At 38.4% G+C, this 17,262-nt stretch overlaps 1 protein-coding gene across 5 annotated transcripts in view; it reads left to right on the top strand.

Moving 5' to 3' along the window:
* The window catches only part of CD109 (CD109 molecule), a 173,635-nt gene extending 162,785 nt beyond the window's left edge, over positions 1 to 10,850 (top strand). For 2 of the 5 annotated variants that reach the window (XM_053222566.1, XM_027057397.2), the window contains 2 exons: positions 1,181 to 1,283; positions 3,430 to 8,230. In XM_053222566.1, coding sequence (XP_053078541.1) covers positions 1,181 to 1,283; positions 3,430 to 3,605 — 279 coding nt within the window. In that variant the 3' untranslated portion in view covers positions 3,606 to 8,230. Of the gene's footprint in view, positions 1 to 1,180; positions 1,284 to 3,429; positions 8,231 to 8,338; positions 8,435 to 10,586 lie in introns of those variants that run through there. The other 3 variants (XR_008298528.1, XR_003419529.2, XM_027057398.2) reach the window with 3 other exon arrangements.
* The last annotated feature ends 6,412 nt before the right edge of the window (positions 10,851 to 17,262 follow it).

Genomic DNA, 17,262 nt, shown 5'->3' with positions numbered 1-17,262 from the left:
CTCAGAGGTTTGATCTTAACGCAAATTATTATATAATTTTCATATATTCTTCTCATTGTTGTATGAAAATTACTGATCCAAGAATAAGGTGTATAAAATATGTGAGAGAAATGTAAGAATTCAAGAATGTATTTGTATTCAAAACTGCTGGCATGTAATTTATTCTTGTAACATCTACATGAAACTCAGGTTGAAACGCAATTGAGTTTAAGTATTCTTATGATATCATGTTTTGAGGAGGGAATACCTACCTGCATCTCTTCTTCCAGTTTTGCCAAGTATGAATCAGTAATACATTGCTTTGGCAATATATATACACATTAAAAAAAGCTAGTTCTCATTTGTTCATAAACAACTTCATAAACAACTCTGGTTAAAACCCTGTTAAAACTCATCCAAAGTCTCTAGCTTCTTTTTCTGTTCAGGGATTTTCATATCTTACATCCTGTTTGAAAAGCATGGCTTGATTTGGGACGTGAAAAATAATTTTAAGGTTTTCATTTAATAATGTAATTGATTTTAGTGTTTGTCTCATATCTGTGATGTACTTGTTTAATGGTTATCTTAATTTGAGTGTCCGGTATGTTCTGACTGATTAATTGACTTTTCTATTGGCATGTAATGGAATATTTGAAGGAACTTATCAATTTCAGACTCCTTTAATAATATTGGTTGCCAAATTGGCATAAACTGCCCCTCCAGGAGGCAAGGAGTTGGCCTTTTGTACGACATGTCAGTTTTTGGTTGTGGGGCGCACAACCCCCACCTGCAGTTACCTCACTTACTGGTGAGATTGCTCCCCTGAGCTGAGGGCAATTCTTCAGAGAAGGGGGCTGCTGTGATCCATTAGCAGTAACCTAGGGGGTGTGTTGCCTAGACAGGGATTGGGTGAGGCACCAGGGCCCAGGAGAATGCATCCTTGGATTTACTGCTTAACCCCTCTGATTCTCAGTATCCCTTTTGGTGAAATAGAAATGTGAACAATACCTATCTTGTAAGAATTGTTTCATGAGTTAAGTGAGGTAATTTATGTAACGTGCTTATTACCATAGTACTTGGCACCCAGAAATCCTCTCTAAATGTTAGTTTCTGTTTCTTAAGATAATAAGAAAAAGAAGTGTCTTGCTTTGTCACGAACACATAGTCTGTCACCCCCTTAAGAGTCTTTTGTATTTTCAAGGTAAATGAAACCCAGTTTTGTGTTGATATTCCTGCTGTGAGAAACTTTAAAGTTTCAAATACACAAGATGCTTTGGTGTCCATAGTGGATTACTATGAACCAAGTAAGTGTGTTTTAGATTTCCTAATATTTTAGAAGGGAAGCAAGCATTCATTCCCGTATTCATGCGTTTATTTGAAGTGGCCACCTATTTTGTGTGTGTGTGTGGGGGGGTAGTTGTTGGGGAGAGTGTGGGAGGTGGAGTGCAGGAGGTGAGTTTTCCATTTAAATGAAGACAACTGATAGTTTACAAAAGTCACATGATCCCGTTTAGCCAATGAATATTAAAAAGTGATGTTTTTGCTCATAATTTTAGGTGTTTCCTCATGTTCTAGGTTTTAACTCACAATTACAAAATTTACAAAGAAAAACTGAAATAACCAAGAGCCCAGTTATGTGTGGTTTCCAAGGTTTTGCTTCTGTTCCAAGCAACCCTTTCATCTGTTTCCTGTTTTAAAATGGGATTTCTTCAGGAGAGAACATGAGCCTCCTTTGCAATATAAAATCCTGGGATGGGTTTAGCTGTTTCTTCATTGAGGAAGTCTGTTGTTTTGCTAACATTTATACTAATATTATATCAGATTTTTTTAGCATATCAAGAAAAATATAGTCTATTTGGAAAATAACTTGAGCTTCTTTGGTTTTACTGGTAAGTCGTTACTTTAGAAAATGTTGAAAATGTAGGACGTGAAAGTAGAGATCTGGTTTGTAGATCACCCGGGTTAGTTAGGGCTACTCTACACCCAGTCACAGAGTGACGTTTTGTGAGTGTGTGATCTCTGTAATTGTAATAAGTCTTATTCTGAGTGAGCCCTCCTGATGGCTCAGAATCCTTAGAACGCATGAGATTTGTGGACATTTTCACGTGTTAAGTACTTGTAGATAATTACACTCTAACGTCAAATGAACTTGTTCACATCATTAGTAGTGTTCAGTGGAGTATCATTGAAGACTACGGTTAAGAACACCAGTTCTTTTTCCTTCTAAGTCAACAAGCCAGTTCTTCTCATCTTTCACCCCCTGGTAGAGTTGGGGAAGAGCGTTTGCCCAGGTTCTTGTGGGACATTCTGGGGAGACACTGATGGCAGTACTTCTTTTCTGGTGGGAAGGTGGGATCCACTGCTGAGATTCAATGGTTGTGCCTAGTTACCCAACTTTGTAATTTAAAGTCGTTGCAAAATTCTCCAATGGATGTTTCTTCAGTGAATGGAGAATATTTCAAACATTTAAGAAACAAAAAACATTCGGTCTACGTACAGTTTTTTGTGAAAGGCGACTTATTTTTGAGGGTGACATTCTCAAGTGAAAATATGGGAAAGGTCAGAAATAATAGAAACCTACCATCCCATTTTTGAAGAACCTAAAATTAAAAATATACAATATTAAAAACATTAAAAATGTAACAGTATTAAAAAATCATGAATAAATTTAAAAATGGAATGTGGTTTTAAAAACGATAAAAATAAAAATCATTTATGTTGTATAGTAAGTTTACTTTAGTGCTGTAGGAACTTTAGGTTTTTTCTGTTAATATTAGCTTGTACTATAAACTTTACCCAAGTTGAATAGTTTCTAGATACTATATGCTCAATGTTTTATTTATTTATTTTCAAATGTTATTTTTAAGTAATCTCTACACCCAATGTGGGGCTTAACCTCACAACTCTGAGATCAAGAGTCACATGCTCTACTGACTGAGCCAGCCAGGCGCCCCTAAGGTCAACATTTTAAAACATTGAAATGCATTACCTAGGCAGGCTTCTCTTCATCTGTTTGTGTTTTTCAGTGAAGCCCACGGTAAATCTCTTTTCAGTAGTCCTAATGATTAGAGCTTCGCTTGAATGCATAGAAAATGACACCCTAAAATAAACTCTCCTGGAGGTTAAACAATTCTCAGTTTAAAGTCTTCCCTGTTCCAGTAAGAGAGTCAAGTGTACTTGGGATCATGACGTGCAGCTGTAGTCTGTTTTCTGTCTCCCTGCTGGCCAGCTGCTGGTGGTGGACACAGTGCACGGAAGGCATTGTTTCTCTCTTGGATTTGGTTAGCAGTTTGGGCCCCTCCTTAGCATTTCAGTTGTTTCTTGTAAAGAAAATAAAATTATGCGAAGAATGGAAAACTCAGGACAGTGTATCGAAGTGCTCTTAAGTTTTGGCAGAGTAAATGTTTCTAAACAAGGGATCTGTGTAAACTGATGTCTGCCTCTGCACAGGGAGACGAGCGGTGAGGAGTTACAACTCCGAAGCGAAGCTGTCTTCTTGTGACCTCTGTGGGGACATTCGCGGATGCGGTCCTTGTGAGAGCGGAGCTGCGGCCTCCCTTTGTCGCCCTTCAGAAATTTTTGTGCTCTGTCTCACGTTTCTGTTTTCTTTGCACCAGTGGCTGTGATTTGTTCTTTAAGGACTCCATGTAACATTGACATTTCCAATCACATATGATTGTCTTGTTTTTGTGATCAAGTATTGCTTCTGACTATTTTTGAAAAATAATTTTTTCTTTTTATGGGGTTGGGGGGGATGGTGCACAGTAGGTCCTAGTATGTATAGCTGTACAGACGTCTTCATTTGACTTCTGTGTAGAACAAAAAATCAGAGTTATTGCAGTTGTATGTCTTTATTTCCCCCTCTTAAAAATAGTTAAGGAGTTTTTCATGGAGGTGTTGTCTTCTCCAGAATAAATGTGTTATTCTAGATTATTCTTTTTATTTTCTAGAGGAAATGCTAGGTTCTTAAACATTATTGTACACCAGTGTTGGCTTTTGCATTAAACACAGATGTCTGGGAACTGGGAGAAAACAACCAGAAAGAGGAGCTTTCTCTGTTCCCGTCCAGCATCCACTCTACCCTCTGCCCACTCCACCCCCAGTGGTCCCGGTATATCCTTTTTGATTGGATATCACTTCTTTCTTTTTAAAATGTAGGGGGGCAGAATTTTTCTTTTTAAGAAAAGTGATGTTTTTTCACTCCAGTTGTAATCTCATCCCCCAACCTTTACCCTTCCTTTTTTTCTTCTGGAGAGAAGGAGAGAGAGAATGTGTTTTCCTGTGCTTTGCAGTCTGGTTCAGAGCTTGAGGAGTGTACAGAAACTGCTCCAAGGGGTTCTGGGTGCACTGCCCTCCCTCTCACTTCCTCAGCCTCCCACACTGGGTCTGTTTCAGGGATGAGAGTCAGAGGGCATAGCAGTATGTGCCCTCGGTGATCTAGACTAGAAGATCCTAGACTAGAAGACACAGCTCTGTTAGTAATGGGGCATAATTAGCCAGGGTACAACAAGATCCTGTATGAGACGCAGCAGGCTGGCCTCCCTGTGGTCTGGGAAAGAGGCTGGGGCTTGACAAAGGACAAGAGAGGTGAACATGACTGTTGACCTCAAGTATGGTCAGGTGTTGCCCAGGGTCCTGTAGAAGCTCTTCTAGATTCAGGTGTCTGAGTGTCAGATGGCCGGCCAGCTGTCTAGTGACATGTAATGTTTATGTGAATCTTTAAGATATTTGAACTTTGAGCACCTGGATAATTGATTACCCTGTATTCTGGAAGATAATATTCATCTTTCTGGGTGAAAATTTTAAAGAAAATTTCTTTCTTTCCACCTCCCTCCTTTTTTTCCTTTCTTTTTTTTCTTTTTCTCCTTTCTCGCTTCCTTCTTTCTTCCTTTCCTTCCTTCTTCCTTTCATTTTTCCTTCTAAATATATTGAAATATTTTAGATATATATAAAAAATAAAGATCTCTTCTAAATCTAAGAAATGGTTTACTTTTGCTCCTTAATTCCATGGCATTTCTCTCAAGTGAACCTGAGAAAAATAATTGCCATGGGCTTCAAAAGTCTGCATTACAACATTTTCAACTGTCTAAAAATAAATCCATCGAAAATAAAGTATGCAAATATATCTTTTAAAGTTAATTTTCCAACTTTTTTTTATCTTAGTGAATTTTAAGAAATTGTAGTCGGTGTTCAAGAAATTATAGGGGAGTGGATGTTCATATATTCCTTTTGGATATTTTGGATACAAAGGTAGGAGTTAACAAAATTCACTGTTTTGAAGCTTAAAACTTATATGTAGAAAATAGATCCTCAGAGAGTGGTCAATGGAGAGGGTGGAAGTTAAATATCAAATAAATAATCTTCTTGTATTTCCTTTTAAATGGATAAAAGCTTGTAGTTCTGTTACACCTTTGAAACAGTCTGATCTAAAAAAGACATTTGTTATGTTTGGGCCTTCCTGTATGGTGTTTTCTGTCTTTATATCCTAGGACATCTTTAAAGATGACAGTATCTTCTGAAGAGGTTGGGGGAGGGTGTTGGCAAAGGATATTCTCCTCCCTTGCCTTGCCCAGGACTCTTATACTGACCACCAGTACCTTATATTCTTCAGTAAATAAGTTGTACTGAATTTCTAGTATAGTATATTGGGAAAGACTAGAATGGAAAGGCCAATGGAAGACAGTTTGTATCTTTTTTAGGCCACATTTCCTCATTTAAAAACTAGAACTTGAATACTTTTTTTGTGAAGCACTTCAGATTTTCAGATTAAAAAGTCATCTTGTAACTGTTCTTGTAATGCATCTCTTTTATTATAAATTTATTAAAAGTGAAGGAGGAGAATGAGGAGGAGGAGGAGAAAGTCAGCTGTGCTTCATGGGGCATGGGGCTGTGGTAATGCCTTGTCTCCATCCTCCTTCATATCTTTTTTAGAGAACTGACTTTGTTACAAGCAGTGGGGTTGGATTAAAAGTGATTAAAAAGCCACAGGCGTAAGGGAAAAGGAGGACCTGTAGTAGTAATAATTAAATGTATAGACTATTTTCTTTTCTTCATATGCTATGAAGAATAATATTTAAAAAACCTCATTTTACCTTTAAGTTTGCTTATGGTGAGATTCTTCCATTTAGAATGCCATCAATTACATTTCCTAATAAGAACTAATTTAAAATTGCCCCTTCTCTTTCACTGAGGGGGAACCTTATTATGACAGCGGTGTAGGTCACTGTCAGTTTTGACTGACCAGTGGTTCCAGAGACTGAATAACTAGTAGCCAAACAATTTAAAGGCAGAACAACACTTTTATATTGGGTCTTACCATTCTGTCACCTTTAGTTATAATTCTAAAAAGAAATTAAGGCAACTAATAATTTGTTTGCTATATCGATGAGTTCAGAAAAAATTGCCTGGTCAACAAAATGCTTTTTTTTTTTTTTAATTGTTCTATTATACTTTATGTTTTTCAAAATACTTTGACAATAGTATATTTGGTTTAGTATTTTGGGTATAGTATAATCTGAGCAGTGTTGTGCTTATATAAAATCCAGATATACATCTATTACCTAACAACTTGTTACTTAAATATGCAATATCATATCCTACATGTGGGGATTTTCAGAGTTATAGATAGCATAATTCTCCCTGCTCCCACTCTTTTGAACCTGGGTATAGTTATTTTTTTTAAATTATATTTAGCCTTAATTTCTGTTTATGTAAAATATAGTTATAAATAGTCTGGTAATATAATACCAATTATCTTTGATATAATTCAATTATTTAAGTCAACATTTCTGGCTGTCCTATGACATTTAAAGAAAATTGGAGCTACCATTTATTTTTTTTTGGTCATTTTTAGAACAAGCTATTTTATTAACCTGCTAGCATATAATCTGGAATTTTTTGTAATAGCCTTATTTTTTTCTCATTTGCTTTATTGAAGTTTAATACTGATTTCTATAGAAATATATTGTAAATACCTCCTTTCTTAACATAAAGACAGTACTTATTTTGAGTTTGCCAAGTGGCTACTATGGGTCCAGATGCCACTATATATTCTTGGAGGCATCATTTTCTTGCACATTAGAAGTCTGAGACACTTATAGTAAGTGGACTTGCTCCTGGGTCAGCTTTAGAGTTTATTCTACCCTCAGTAGAGGCTTCTGTTAGAAGAGTATATTCCTCATTTTTCTTTGTTTTCAAACTCCAGTAAAGCATAGCACTTTTAAAGGCTTAAAAATTTCATAGCATGTATTCAAATGATATTTATGTTAATAGTAAATATCTTAAATTACATAGGGGATAGTTTGAGGTGCAATTATTTTTATCACTATTTTAAATAGAGGACTTTTATCCTACTTTCTTCCAGAAACCAAGCAGTAAATATGCATTTTTTTAAAGAAACTTTATTTTTTTAAAAGAAATCTTTACCCCCAGCGTGGGATTTGCACTCATGACCTTGAGATCAAGACTTGCATGCTCTACCAACTGAGCCAGCCAGGTGCCCCAGGAAATACACATTTTTAAGTAAGTGTGTATTAGTGAGAGTAGGCTTGTTTCAAAACTGTTTCTAGCCTGTGAGTTGTGTTTTCGTAAGCTTCCTCAAAAGACAGTGCCACACTGCATCATTCCATAAAATGCCATTTTCACTTCAGTTATTGTAATCCAGGAAGATAGAAATTTTGTAGATGATTTCTGAACTTTTCCTTTCAAAGGACACTTACACATTAATATGTGGGTATCTCTGTAGTAGGGATGGATGATATTGACACACATGTTGCTTCATGTTTTCAGAGTAATTTTATCTCATGTTGTCATGAGGCTACGATTTATAATTCTTCTGCCTATTGTATTGAACTAATGGTAGGGGGTAGTGCCATGTTCCACTTGTGGATCTTTAAGGTTCATCTTTGGTAGCTTGGGTAGAATGTGGCTCTATTTTGACCCTTCAAGGCTTTCTGTTTTGGATTTTTAGGAGGGTGCAGCTGATGTGGTAGAGTCCACTTGTTTTCTACACAGGAAGCTTTATAAAATTTTATTCATAAGTCCCCTATTTTAAGAAGCTCTTTTGCATATGAGAATACTTTTGAAAGAAAACATTATTTTCCCAGAAATTAAAGCATCATATGTTGATCAAAGTGATTCTGAAGGTTTAAATTTTACATGTTAGAATGTTGTGTTATTGTTAATTGTATTCTTTTATGTATCCAGTAGGAAATCATGGTTTATCAATAAAAATTCCCATCTGTTTGTTATCGGTGTTCTTTTTGTTTATTTTGAATCATGTCTATAACATATCTCCTTTACTTAAACCTACTTAACTATGAGAAATGGGATGTCGGAGAGTGGGTTTATTGTGTTACAGGAGTTTGACGTGAGTGAGGTGATGGGAACAGCCACCAACCTGCTTCACCTACCTCCTGATGCTTTGCTGTCAGGCTGGAGTAGGGTCTGTGGAGAGGTAAGAGATATACGCCAATAAAAACCATGAAGTGAGAACTCACTCAGCTTGTGGAAGTTATATAGATATAGAATGCAGTTTGTGTACACAGGAAAATGGGGTCATGGATTGTTGTGCAGCTTACTTGTCTCTGGTAATCAAAGATTATCAGAATCTTTGATTCTGATATTGTCTCTGATTCTCACAATGGACCAGAGGTGGTGGTTGGCTTGGGGGTTGTGGGATTCTCTTTTCCTTTCTGCTTCTGCTTGGGTCATCATTTCTGCTAAGGTGATCTACAAATGGACCTTGAAGAAGTTTCAAGTAACAATTTATTTGAGGCCACTAATAATAAATCCAGATTAAGGAGATTCAGAGATGGGGTATTGTGCCCCTTGAACTAGTCATGCTGCACAGGCACATGAGGTGTCACCCCTAGACTTTTGCAATGTCCCCACAAGGGCATTTCCCATGCCAGCAGAGAGCAGTGGGTGGATTCCCACAGCTTTCTCTAGGCCCTTTCCTTCTCCCCCCTCCTGCTTCTATCTCTGTTCTCCATCCTGAAGCTCCCACCTTCTTCACTTTTCCTCTTAGAGTGCTGCAAATACTAAGTCTTCTCTTCTGCCCTCAATTTTCCCTTGGTCTCATGTGAGTGGTGGGCCAAAGCTTTCTCTTCTCTGCCTGTTCTGCCACTGGGTCATGTCCCTTGAGCGGAGGGGTGATGAAAACCCTTTGGACGATTCTCCACTCTGATTGGTAGTTGGCTTTTATTCTCGTCCATGTTATCCCAGTGATCTAAAAGGTCAGACAACTGCATGAATTCAGGATGAGGGAGACTTTAAGTGGCAGAATACACGAACAAGAGTTGGTGGTCAGGCAAAGTGTGAGTCAGTGACGAGAGCCAATGCCTCCAGTTGTTCAACAAGGGAGGTATTAGTTCTAGGGTAGCCTGCCTGTTTCAGGGTGTTGTGCCCAGTACTAATGTCACAGTTTAAGAAAGTAAGACCACTCAGAGTCCTAAAGTGGCCCTAATGGTGTCATGATGAAAGATCACAGGGTGTGGGGATGCTCAGCTGGCGAAAGAAACAATGTGGTCTCAACACTTTCTTTAAATATCTGAAAGGCTGTCATCTGCAAGCTCACACTGCAGAATTGTTACAAGTGGGTAGATTTTGGTACACTATCAGGAGGAATTAAAGAGAACATCCTTATTCCAGAAGGTGGTGACCACATGGTCCTGACAGGGGTTTGGCAGAGGCTGACACTTTTTAAAATGTACAGTAACTACTATTATTATTATTATGATTATTATTATTTTGCATTGAGTGTTTAAAATGGTAAGTTAAGAGGTTTTCTACTTTCACTGTTGTTATAGATTGAATTTTTGAAGTCCTAACCCTCAGTACCTCCAAATGTGACCTTATTTAGAAATAGTATTGTAGCAGATTTAATTAAGATGAGGTCACACTAGATTAGAGAGAGTTCCTATGCCAGGATGACTGGTGTCATTATAAGTTCCTATGCCAGTATGACTGGTCAAGTGAAGACAGAGACGCACTGGGAGAATGCCATGTGACAACAACAAAGGCAGAGATTGGACTTATGCAGCTGCAAGCCAAGGAATGCCCAAGATTGCCAGCAAACCATTAAAATCTAGAAAGGGGCAAAGAAGGATTTCAGGTGGGCATGGCTCTGCCAACGCCTTGATTTCAGACTTCCAGTGTCCAGAACTGTGAGACAATAAATTTGTCTTGTTTTCAGCCACCCAGTTTGTGATACTTTGTTACAGCAGTCTTAGACTAATATGGCTGCCCAATTTTATGGAGACCTAGGGAGGTTAAGTGCCTTACACACGTTCTACAGCTTTTCTTTTCCCCTCCACAACTTCTTAAGAACAAAACTGGGACTTCTGCCTGGTGAGTAGCAGGCACTAAATCAATATTGTGGGATGAATTAACCCACCACTTTACCTTGAGTTTGGATTCTACCATGTTGATGGCTTTCCCAGCTCCTGCTCCCTGTCCTGTGGGCTCAGTGCTGATGTTAAGCCCCCTTTATTTATACTCTGCTCTTGGCATTTCTCCCTCCATGCTTTCACTCACAGGTGGGAGGACTGGGATTGCCATTCATTCATTCTAGGCTAACTTACTATTTTCTTTATAAACCCTTTTAGCAGTGATGGCCAATAGATTTCCTTATGAATACCAGCTGCAATTGTTTGGAAATGACTGCCTGGAGGGATCCTACCAGGGATTTTGAGGCCATGTCTGAACCCCGTGGGAACAAGACCTAGAATCAGCTGTGAACGTCTACATGGAGGAAGCAGGGCCAGGTGGTGGCACGTGACCTGGAAATTTGCCATTCCTGATTTAGGGTCTGCATTGCACCATTTAACATTTATATTGTCCTGCACCATAAACTAATTCCTTTTATTGTTGTTGGCCTTGACTCACCTACTGCACTGTAAACCTTAGTTTACGCCTACCATAGACACTCTTTGTATATATGATATCTCTCTCATTTATCTCCATCACCATATTTATGATAAATGCTATCTGATGCACTCGGTGTGCTCTGTAGGGTCTGAACAGTAGATTTAATTTTTTTTTTCAACGTTTTTATTTATTTTTGGGACAGAGAGAGACAGAGCATGAACGGGGGAGGGGCAGAGAGAGAGGGAGACACAGAATCGGAAACAGGCTCCAGGCTCTGAGCCCTCAGCCCAGGGCCTGACGCAGGGCTTGAACTCACGGACCGCAAGATCGTGACCGCAAGATCGTGACCCGGCTGAAGTCGGCAGCTTAACCGACTGCGCCACCCAGGCGCCCCTGAACAGTAGATTTATAAACAACAACAACAACAACAACAACAACAAAATAATAATAGAATTATGCACTAAAGTTCCTGGCATTCCAAACTAGTGACAATGTACATTTTTTTTTCATAAAGACTTTCATTTTCCAGTTTTAGTAGTTTTTTTTTTTCTCTGCAACTTACACATTTTGTTTTCTTAGGAATTGGTCAACAGATATTAAAGAACAGGAAGAGTTATTTAGGCATATAAGATAATTTGGTAAATTAGACAAGTAGAAGCTCATGGTTTGAAGGTTTTAATTTTTTGCTTTTATTTTAAGGAAACATACTGGAAAGGATTTTTCCTCTGTTCTTGGGAAATTTATTTATTTATTTATTTTTTCAATATATGAAATTTATTGTCAAATTGGTTTCCATACAACACCCAGTGCTCATCCCAAAAGGTACCCTCCTCAATACCCATCACCCACCCTCCCCTCCCTCCCACCCCCCATCAACCCTCAGTTTGTTCTCAGTTTTTAAGAGTCTCTTTGTTCTTGGGAAATTTAAAACTAAAATTTTGTGGCATTTTTCCCAGTACCTTTGGAAAGTCCTATGCTCATTTCTAATATCACCTCCTTGCCTTAGTCTTTTCTCTGTTCCACATATCAGAAGTAATGAGAAGCAGGTTCCTTGAAGGGTAGGGATTATGCCTTACTTAGTTTTTTAATTTTCAGCATTTATACAGTTTGGCAAACAGTAGATACTCAATATAGTAGATACCAAAAAATTAACTTTTGGGGGGAATAAAGACAGTATTACTTATTTTTCAGGGCCATTCATTGCCTGATTTCCTCCAGAATCTCAGTGAATTTGTTTAGATACAAGTGTTCTGGTCACCAATTCTAACATGCATGTCAGGGGTTTCTCCACACCACCCAGCAATTCTGGGACACTAGCTGGGTGTCCAGAACTCAGTTCAGTTCTGACAGTACCCAGAAATAGCATCAGATTCCACATTAAGGGTTCAGCCCTACAAGACTGTCCCTGCCCTTCAGATGACAGTAGCCAGTCTAAGCTTAGGCTGTTACCTGCTCTTCTGACAGGCTACAAATTGGAGGCTCCCATAGCCCCCTTCTTGGGTTTAATTAGAGAGGCTCACCACTCAGAAAATCTGTTTAATTACAAGATTACCAGTTTTTTATAAAAGGTTTATTATAAAAGTCTGCAAGAGCCAGATGGAAGAGATGCAGGGAACCAGTGTGAAGCTGTCACACTCTCTGCAGGCGTGTCATTCTCCGGTACCTGCGTGTGTTCCCCAACCTGCAGGCTCTCACAACCTCATTCTTTTGGGGGTTTATGGAGGCTTTACTACATGGGCACGATTGATTACATCATTGGCCATTGGAGATTGAACTCAATCTCCAGCCTCTCCCTGCCTTCCCCAATTCTCTAATCAGTGGTTGGTTGCACTGGCAACCAGGCTCCACGGCTAGGTGCACCAAAGGGCGTTTCGTCAACCTAACAGAAGACACCTTTTTCACTCTCAACGCTTAAGAAATTCTAAGGGTCATTCAGATGGCCAAACATATATTTTTCTTATAAATGATGGTATCACAGCTACTAATTATAAGGAACAGTGTAATATCACACTCATACTTTATCTCTCACGGGACCTGACGCTACCTTTAACACTGTAGATAGTTGGAAATATTTAACTGAAAAATAGAATTTGAAGTACCTGCAAAATTAAGAACTTTTCCACATGAATAAATAAAATGTACAGGACAAGAGATAGAGGAAGTAAAGGGGGAAGAAGGTAGAAAGAAATGCAGGAGATGGAGAAATATGGAATGGTTCTAGGCATAAGCATTATTTGACTTAATATATTTCAGTTATGGGGATTTGGGGAATTTCGGCTGATTCCCAAACACTATAGGTATTGAAGTCATGTGTTATAAGTGCTGAGTAAAAAGTTAACCTTAAGTCTGTAGGAGGAAGAAGGTTTTAATTTTCTTAATTTTAACTAATTTCAATAATGAATATCATAGTTGTGAATTACTGAATATACTTATGGAGTATTAAAGTAAGATATATGAAAGAATAGTAACATGGCTCCTTGTTAGGAGAATTTTTAAAAATCTTGAGGCTTTCACATATTAAAAACTCTGTGTCCCTGTCAGCTATGACTATCTCTTCTCCTGTCACAGCCAAACTTCTTGATACAATTTTCTATATTTATTATCTACACTTTGTGATTTCATATCCATTCTTCAAACCGCTGAAACCTGGCCTTACTGTATGGAAGACACTCTAAATAAACTGATGAACTCTCTTCTTCCTTTGCATCTAATGAACATTTTCCTTCCTTCTCTTTTTTTAATTTTTTTTTCAACGTTTATTTATTTTTGGGACAGAGAGAGACAGAGCATGAACGGGGGAGGGGCAGAGAGAGAGAGGGAGACACAGAATCGGAAACAGGCTCCAGGCTCTGAGCCATCAGCCCAGAGCCTGACGCGGGGCTCGAACTCCCGGACCGCGAGATCGTGACCTGGCTGAAGTCAGACGCTTAACCGACTGCGCCACCCAGGCGCCCCGACCTTCCTTCTCTTCTTGACGTGTTAGTAGCATCTGACAATGTTGACCACTCTCCTTCCTGGATCTTCTTTTTCCTTCACTTGTTATGTCTACACACTCTCCTGGTTTTTCTCCCCTCTGTCAGATGCATTGTCCTAGTCTCCTTTCAATTCTCACTTCTTTTTGTATATTTTTAAACTTCAGACTTGAGGTTATTTTGGAAGTATTATCAGAAAGACTTTGATATAGATTGGATGTAGGGAGTGAGGAAAAGAGGAGTTAAAAAAGTCTGGCCTTAGCAACTAGGTGAGTGGGGGAGGGCTAGGGAGGGGAGGCATTTACTGAGATGAAAAAGAAAGACTAGAGAAAGAGAAAGCTCACTTAAGTGTGTGTGTGTGTGTGTGTTTATCAAAGATTGTGTAGAGGCCTCTTACACAAACAGCCTTGAGCAATGGAATGTAGAAAGGGCCCACAGCGAGCACAGGCCCAACAGGTGACCCACCTCAGAGTATGCATAGGCCCTAACTGACCAATGGGTTACTTACAACTAGATGCAGTTACCAAAAAGGGGAAAATTCCATTCGACACCCATACCTCTTTACCTTCCCTCTTTAAAAACAGTCCCCACTCACTGCCTCCTAGCAGACAGCCTGTCTTCTGCTGTCCTGCCCAGGCTCCCTTGCAGTGTATTCAGTAAACCTCTATCTCCTTTGTTCTGCCTCAGGTGAATTCTTTCACCGCTTGTGCCACTGTCTTCCCACATTTGGGGGCACCCATCAGATCAGGAGAGACACCAAATTTAGACATCACAGATTCCATTCTGCATCATTATATCTCATTCCATTCCCAGTGAAGAGGAAGGACGTATAGTTATGAACATCCAGCTGTCTGTTATTAAAAACAAGACAAACAGGCCCAAAATGGAGTTGCTTATGTTAAGCCTCATGTCACCAAACCGAGATTTAATAACAGTTTTGACTCTCCAAGCAATGGACTCTTAAACTAGTCAGTCAGGAATTACCTGGTCAGCACTGGTTAGATAATCTGCATGATACACCCCCTCCATCCCCTAAAGGAAAATAACCTTGCAATAACCAGCCTGCTTTTTTATCTAGTAGAATTTCTTTGTTCCCACTCCCTCTTGGCTATAAAAGTCTTATTTTGTATAACTCTTCGGAACTCCTTTCTCTCTGTTGGATTGGATGCTGCCCAATTCGAATTGATTTTTTGTGCACATAAACTGTTAAAAATTTAACATATGCCTCAATTTATCTTTTAACATTGCCAATGCAAAGAAAAATAATGCCACATTACCTAATTATTCCTATATAATGATCACTTCTGGTTTTTTTGGGTTTTTTTTTTGTAGTCTAGAGGAATTTAGAAAAATCCAAAAGAATTCATATAGCAAACTCACTGGTATGAACCATAGGATTTGATTTTAAAAAACTTTTTATTTTGAGATAACTATAGACTCACAAGTTGTAAAATAGTACACAGAGGTCTTGTAAGTCCTTCATTCAGCTTCCCCAATGGGGACATCCTAACTACAGTGTACTAATGAAGCGAGACATCAATACAATGGTACAATTAGTTAGACTACAGACCTTACTTCATTTTCATAATCTTTTTCCATGCATTTATTTTCTTATATGTCTTTATGTAGAATTCTAGGGCATTTTATAGTGCTGTGGTCTGAATGTGTCTCCCCAAAATTCATATGTTGAAACCTAACCCTCAAGGTGATGCTATTAGGAGGTGGGGCCTTTGGGAGGTGCTTAGGTCAGGAGGGCAGAGCCTTTATGAATGAGATCAGTGCCCATATCAGAGAGACTGGAGCGATCCCTTATTCTCTTCAGTTTTGTGAGGCTATAGAGGGAAAAATAGCTGTGTGTGAACCAGGAAGAACCAGGTGTCTTTACCAGATACCAAATCTGCTGATGCCTTGATCTTGGACTTTCCAGCCTCTAGAACTGTGAAAAATAAATGTTTGCTGTTTATAAGCTACCCAATGTATGGTATTTTGTTACAGCAGCTTGAATGGACTAAGATCCATTCTTAGTCCTTACAAATGTGAATAACCACTATTACAATCAAAATATAGACCCATTTCATCACCACAAAGGAACTCTTTCCTGTAGCTTTAATCTTATACGCTTCCTCTCTTTCCTTAATCCCTGGTAACCACTTATCTGTTCTCTGTCTCTTTAATTTGGAGAATGTTATATAAGTGGAATCATATAGTATGTAACCTTTTGAGTTTTCCCTCCTGTTCAGCATAATGCCTTTAAGGTCATCCAAGTGGTTGCATATATCAACGTTCATTCCCTTTTACTGTTGAGTAGTATTTCAAAATTTGATTTTGAGAGTGTGTGAGAGTTCTAGGTATGGAACTATGGTATACATTGCCTTGCCAACCTGATGGAAAGTATTCAGGTGAACTCAAGTTGATACAGTAGGGAATAATAAGTGTGACAAAGGAAGAAGAATCACAAAGAAGGAAGTTTTTAGCCATGCTCAGGAGCAGACAGCTGGGAACAATGCCTATATCCCAACACCTCCCAATGTATTTTACAGCATGCCATCAGGTCTAATATGGAAAAGGTGTTTAATGGCAAAGCTTAGGAAATCACAAAAAGTATCAAAGTTGTAGGATTTGTGTTTAATAGGGTAATGTGTATTTTGAATTCTAAGAGAAGGATATGATATTCTCTGCTTTCCAAGCTTTCAGACAATCACATACATGTCTCAGAATATTTCTCTCTGAGAGTTTTTCAGGGAAAATATTTTGGGTAATGCTGTTGTGAATTAATATACACATTAAGTTCTAAAATTATCATGAAGTTTTATCACACAGTCCAATGTGTTTATGAAGTTGATTTTAAGGTTTATAATAGGTATAAAGTACAAAGTTACTTTAATGGTAGAAATGTAACAACCAAATATTCCTAATGGCAAAAAAGTCAAACTCACAGATCCAGAGTAGTATGGTGGTTCCCAGGGGCTGGCGGTGGGGAAAATGGAGAGTTGCTGGTTAAAGGGCAGCCTTTCAGTTATGAGATGAATAAGTTCTGGGGACCCAATGTAAAGCATAGTGGCTATAGTTAATAATAATGTATTGTATACCTAAAATTTGGTAGGAGAGTAGATCTTAAGTGCTTACTCCACACCAAAAACCAAAAAAAACCAAAAAAAGTTACTATGTGAGGTGATGGATGGATGTGCTAATTAATTGTGGTAAAAATTTCACAGTCTCTCTCTCTATATATATATTAAGTCAAATCATCCTGTTGTACATCTTAAATATACATAATTTTTGTCTATGGTTCAGTGAGCTGGAAAAAAATTACATAAAAATTGCATAAAATATGCTACCACTAGGGGGCAGAAGAGGATTGGAACAAAGAAAACTCCCACCTTGTTTCATAATTTAAAAATTCCTGTTGTGAGGAGCACCTGGGTGGCTCGGTTTGTTAGGC

Source organism: Acinonyx jubatus, chromosome B2, assembly GCF_027475565.1.
Source record: "Acinonyx jubatus isolate Ajub_Pintada_27869175 chromosome B2, VMU_Ajub_asm_v1.0, whole genome shotgun sequence".
NCBI classification, from domain to species: domain Eukaryota; kingdom Metazoa; phylum Chordata; class Mammalia; order Carnivora; family Felidae; genus Acinonyx; species Acinonyx jubatus.
Note: the sequence above shows the minus strand (reverse complement) of the source record. Positions and strands in the feature narration are given on the sequence as shown.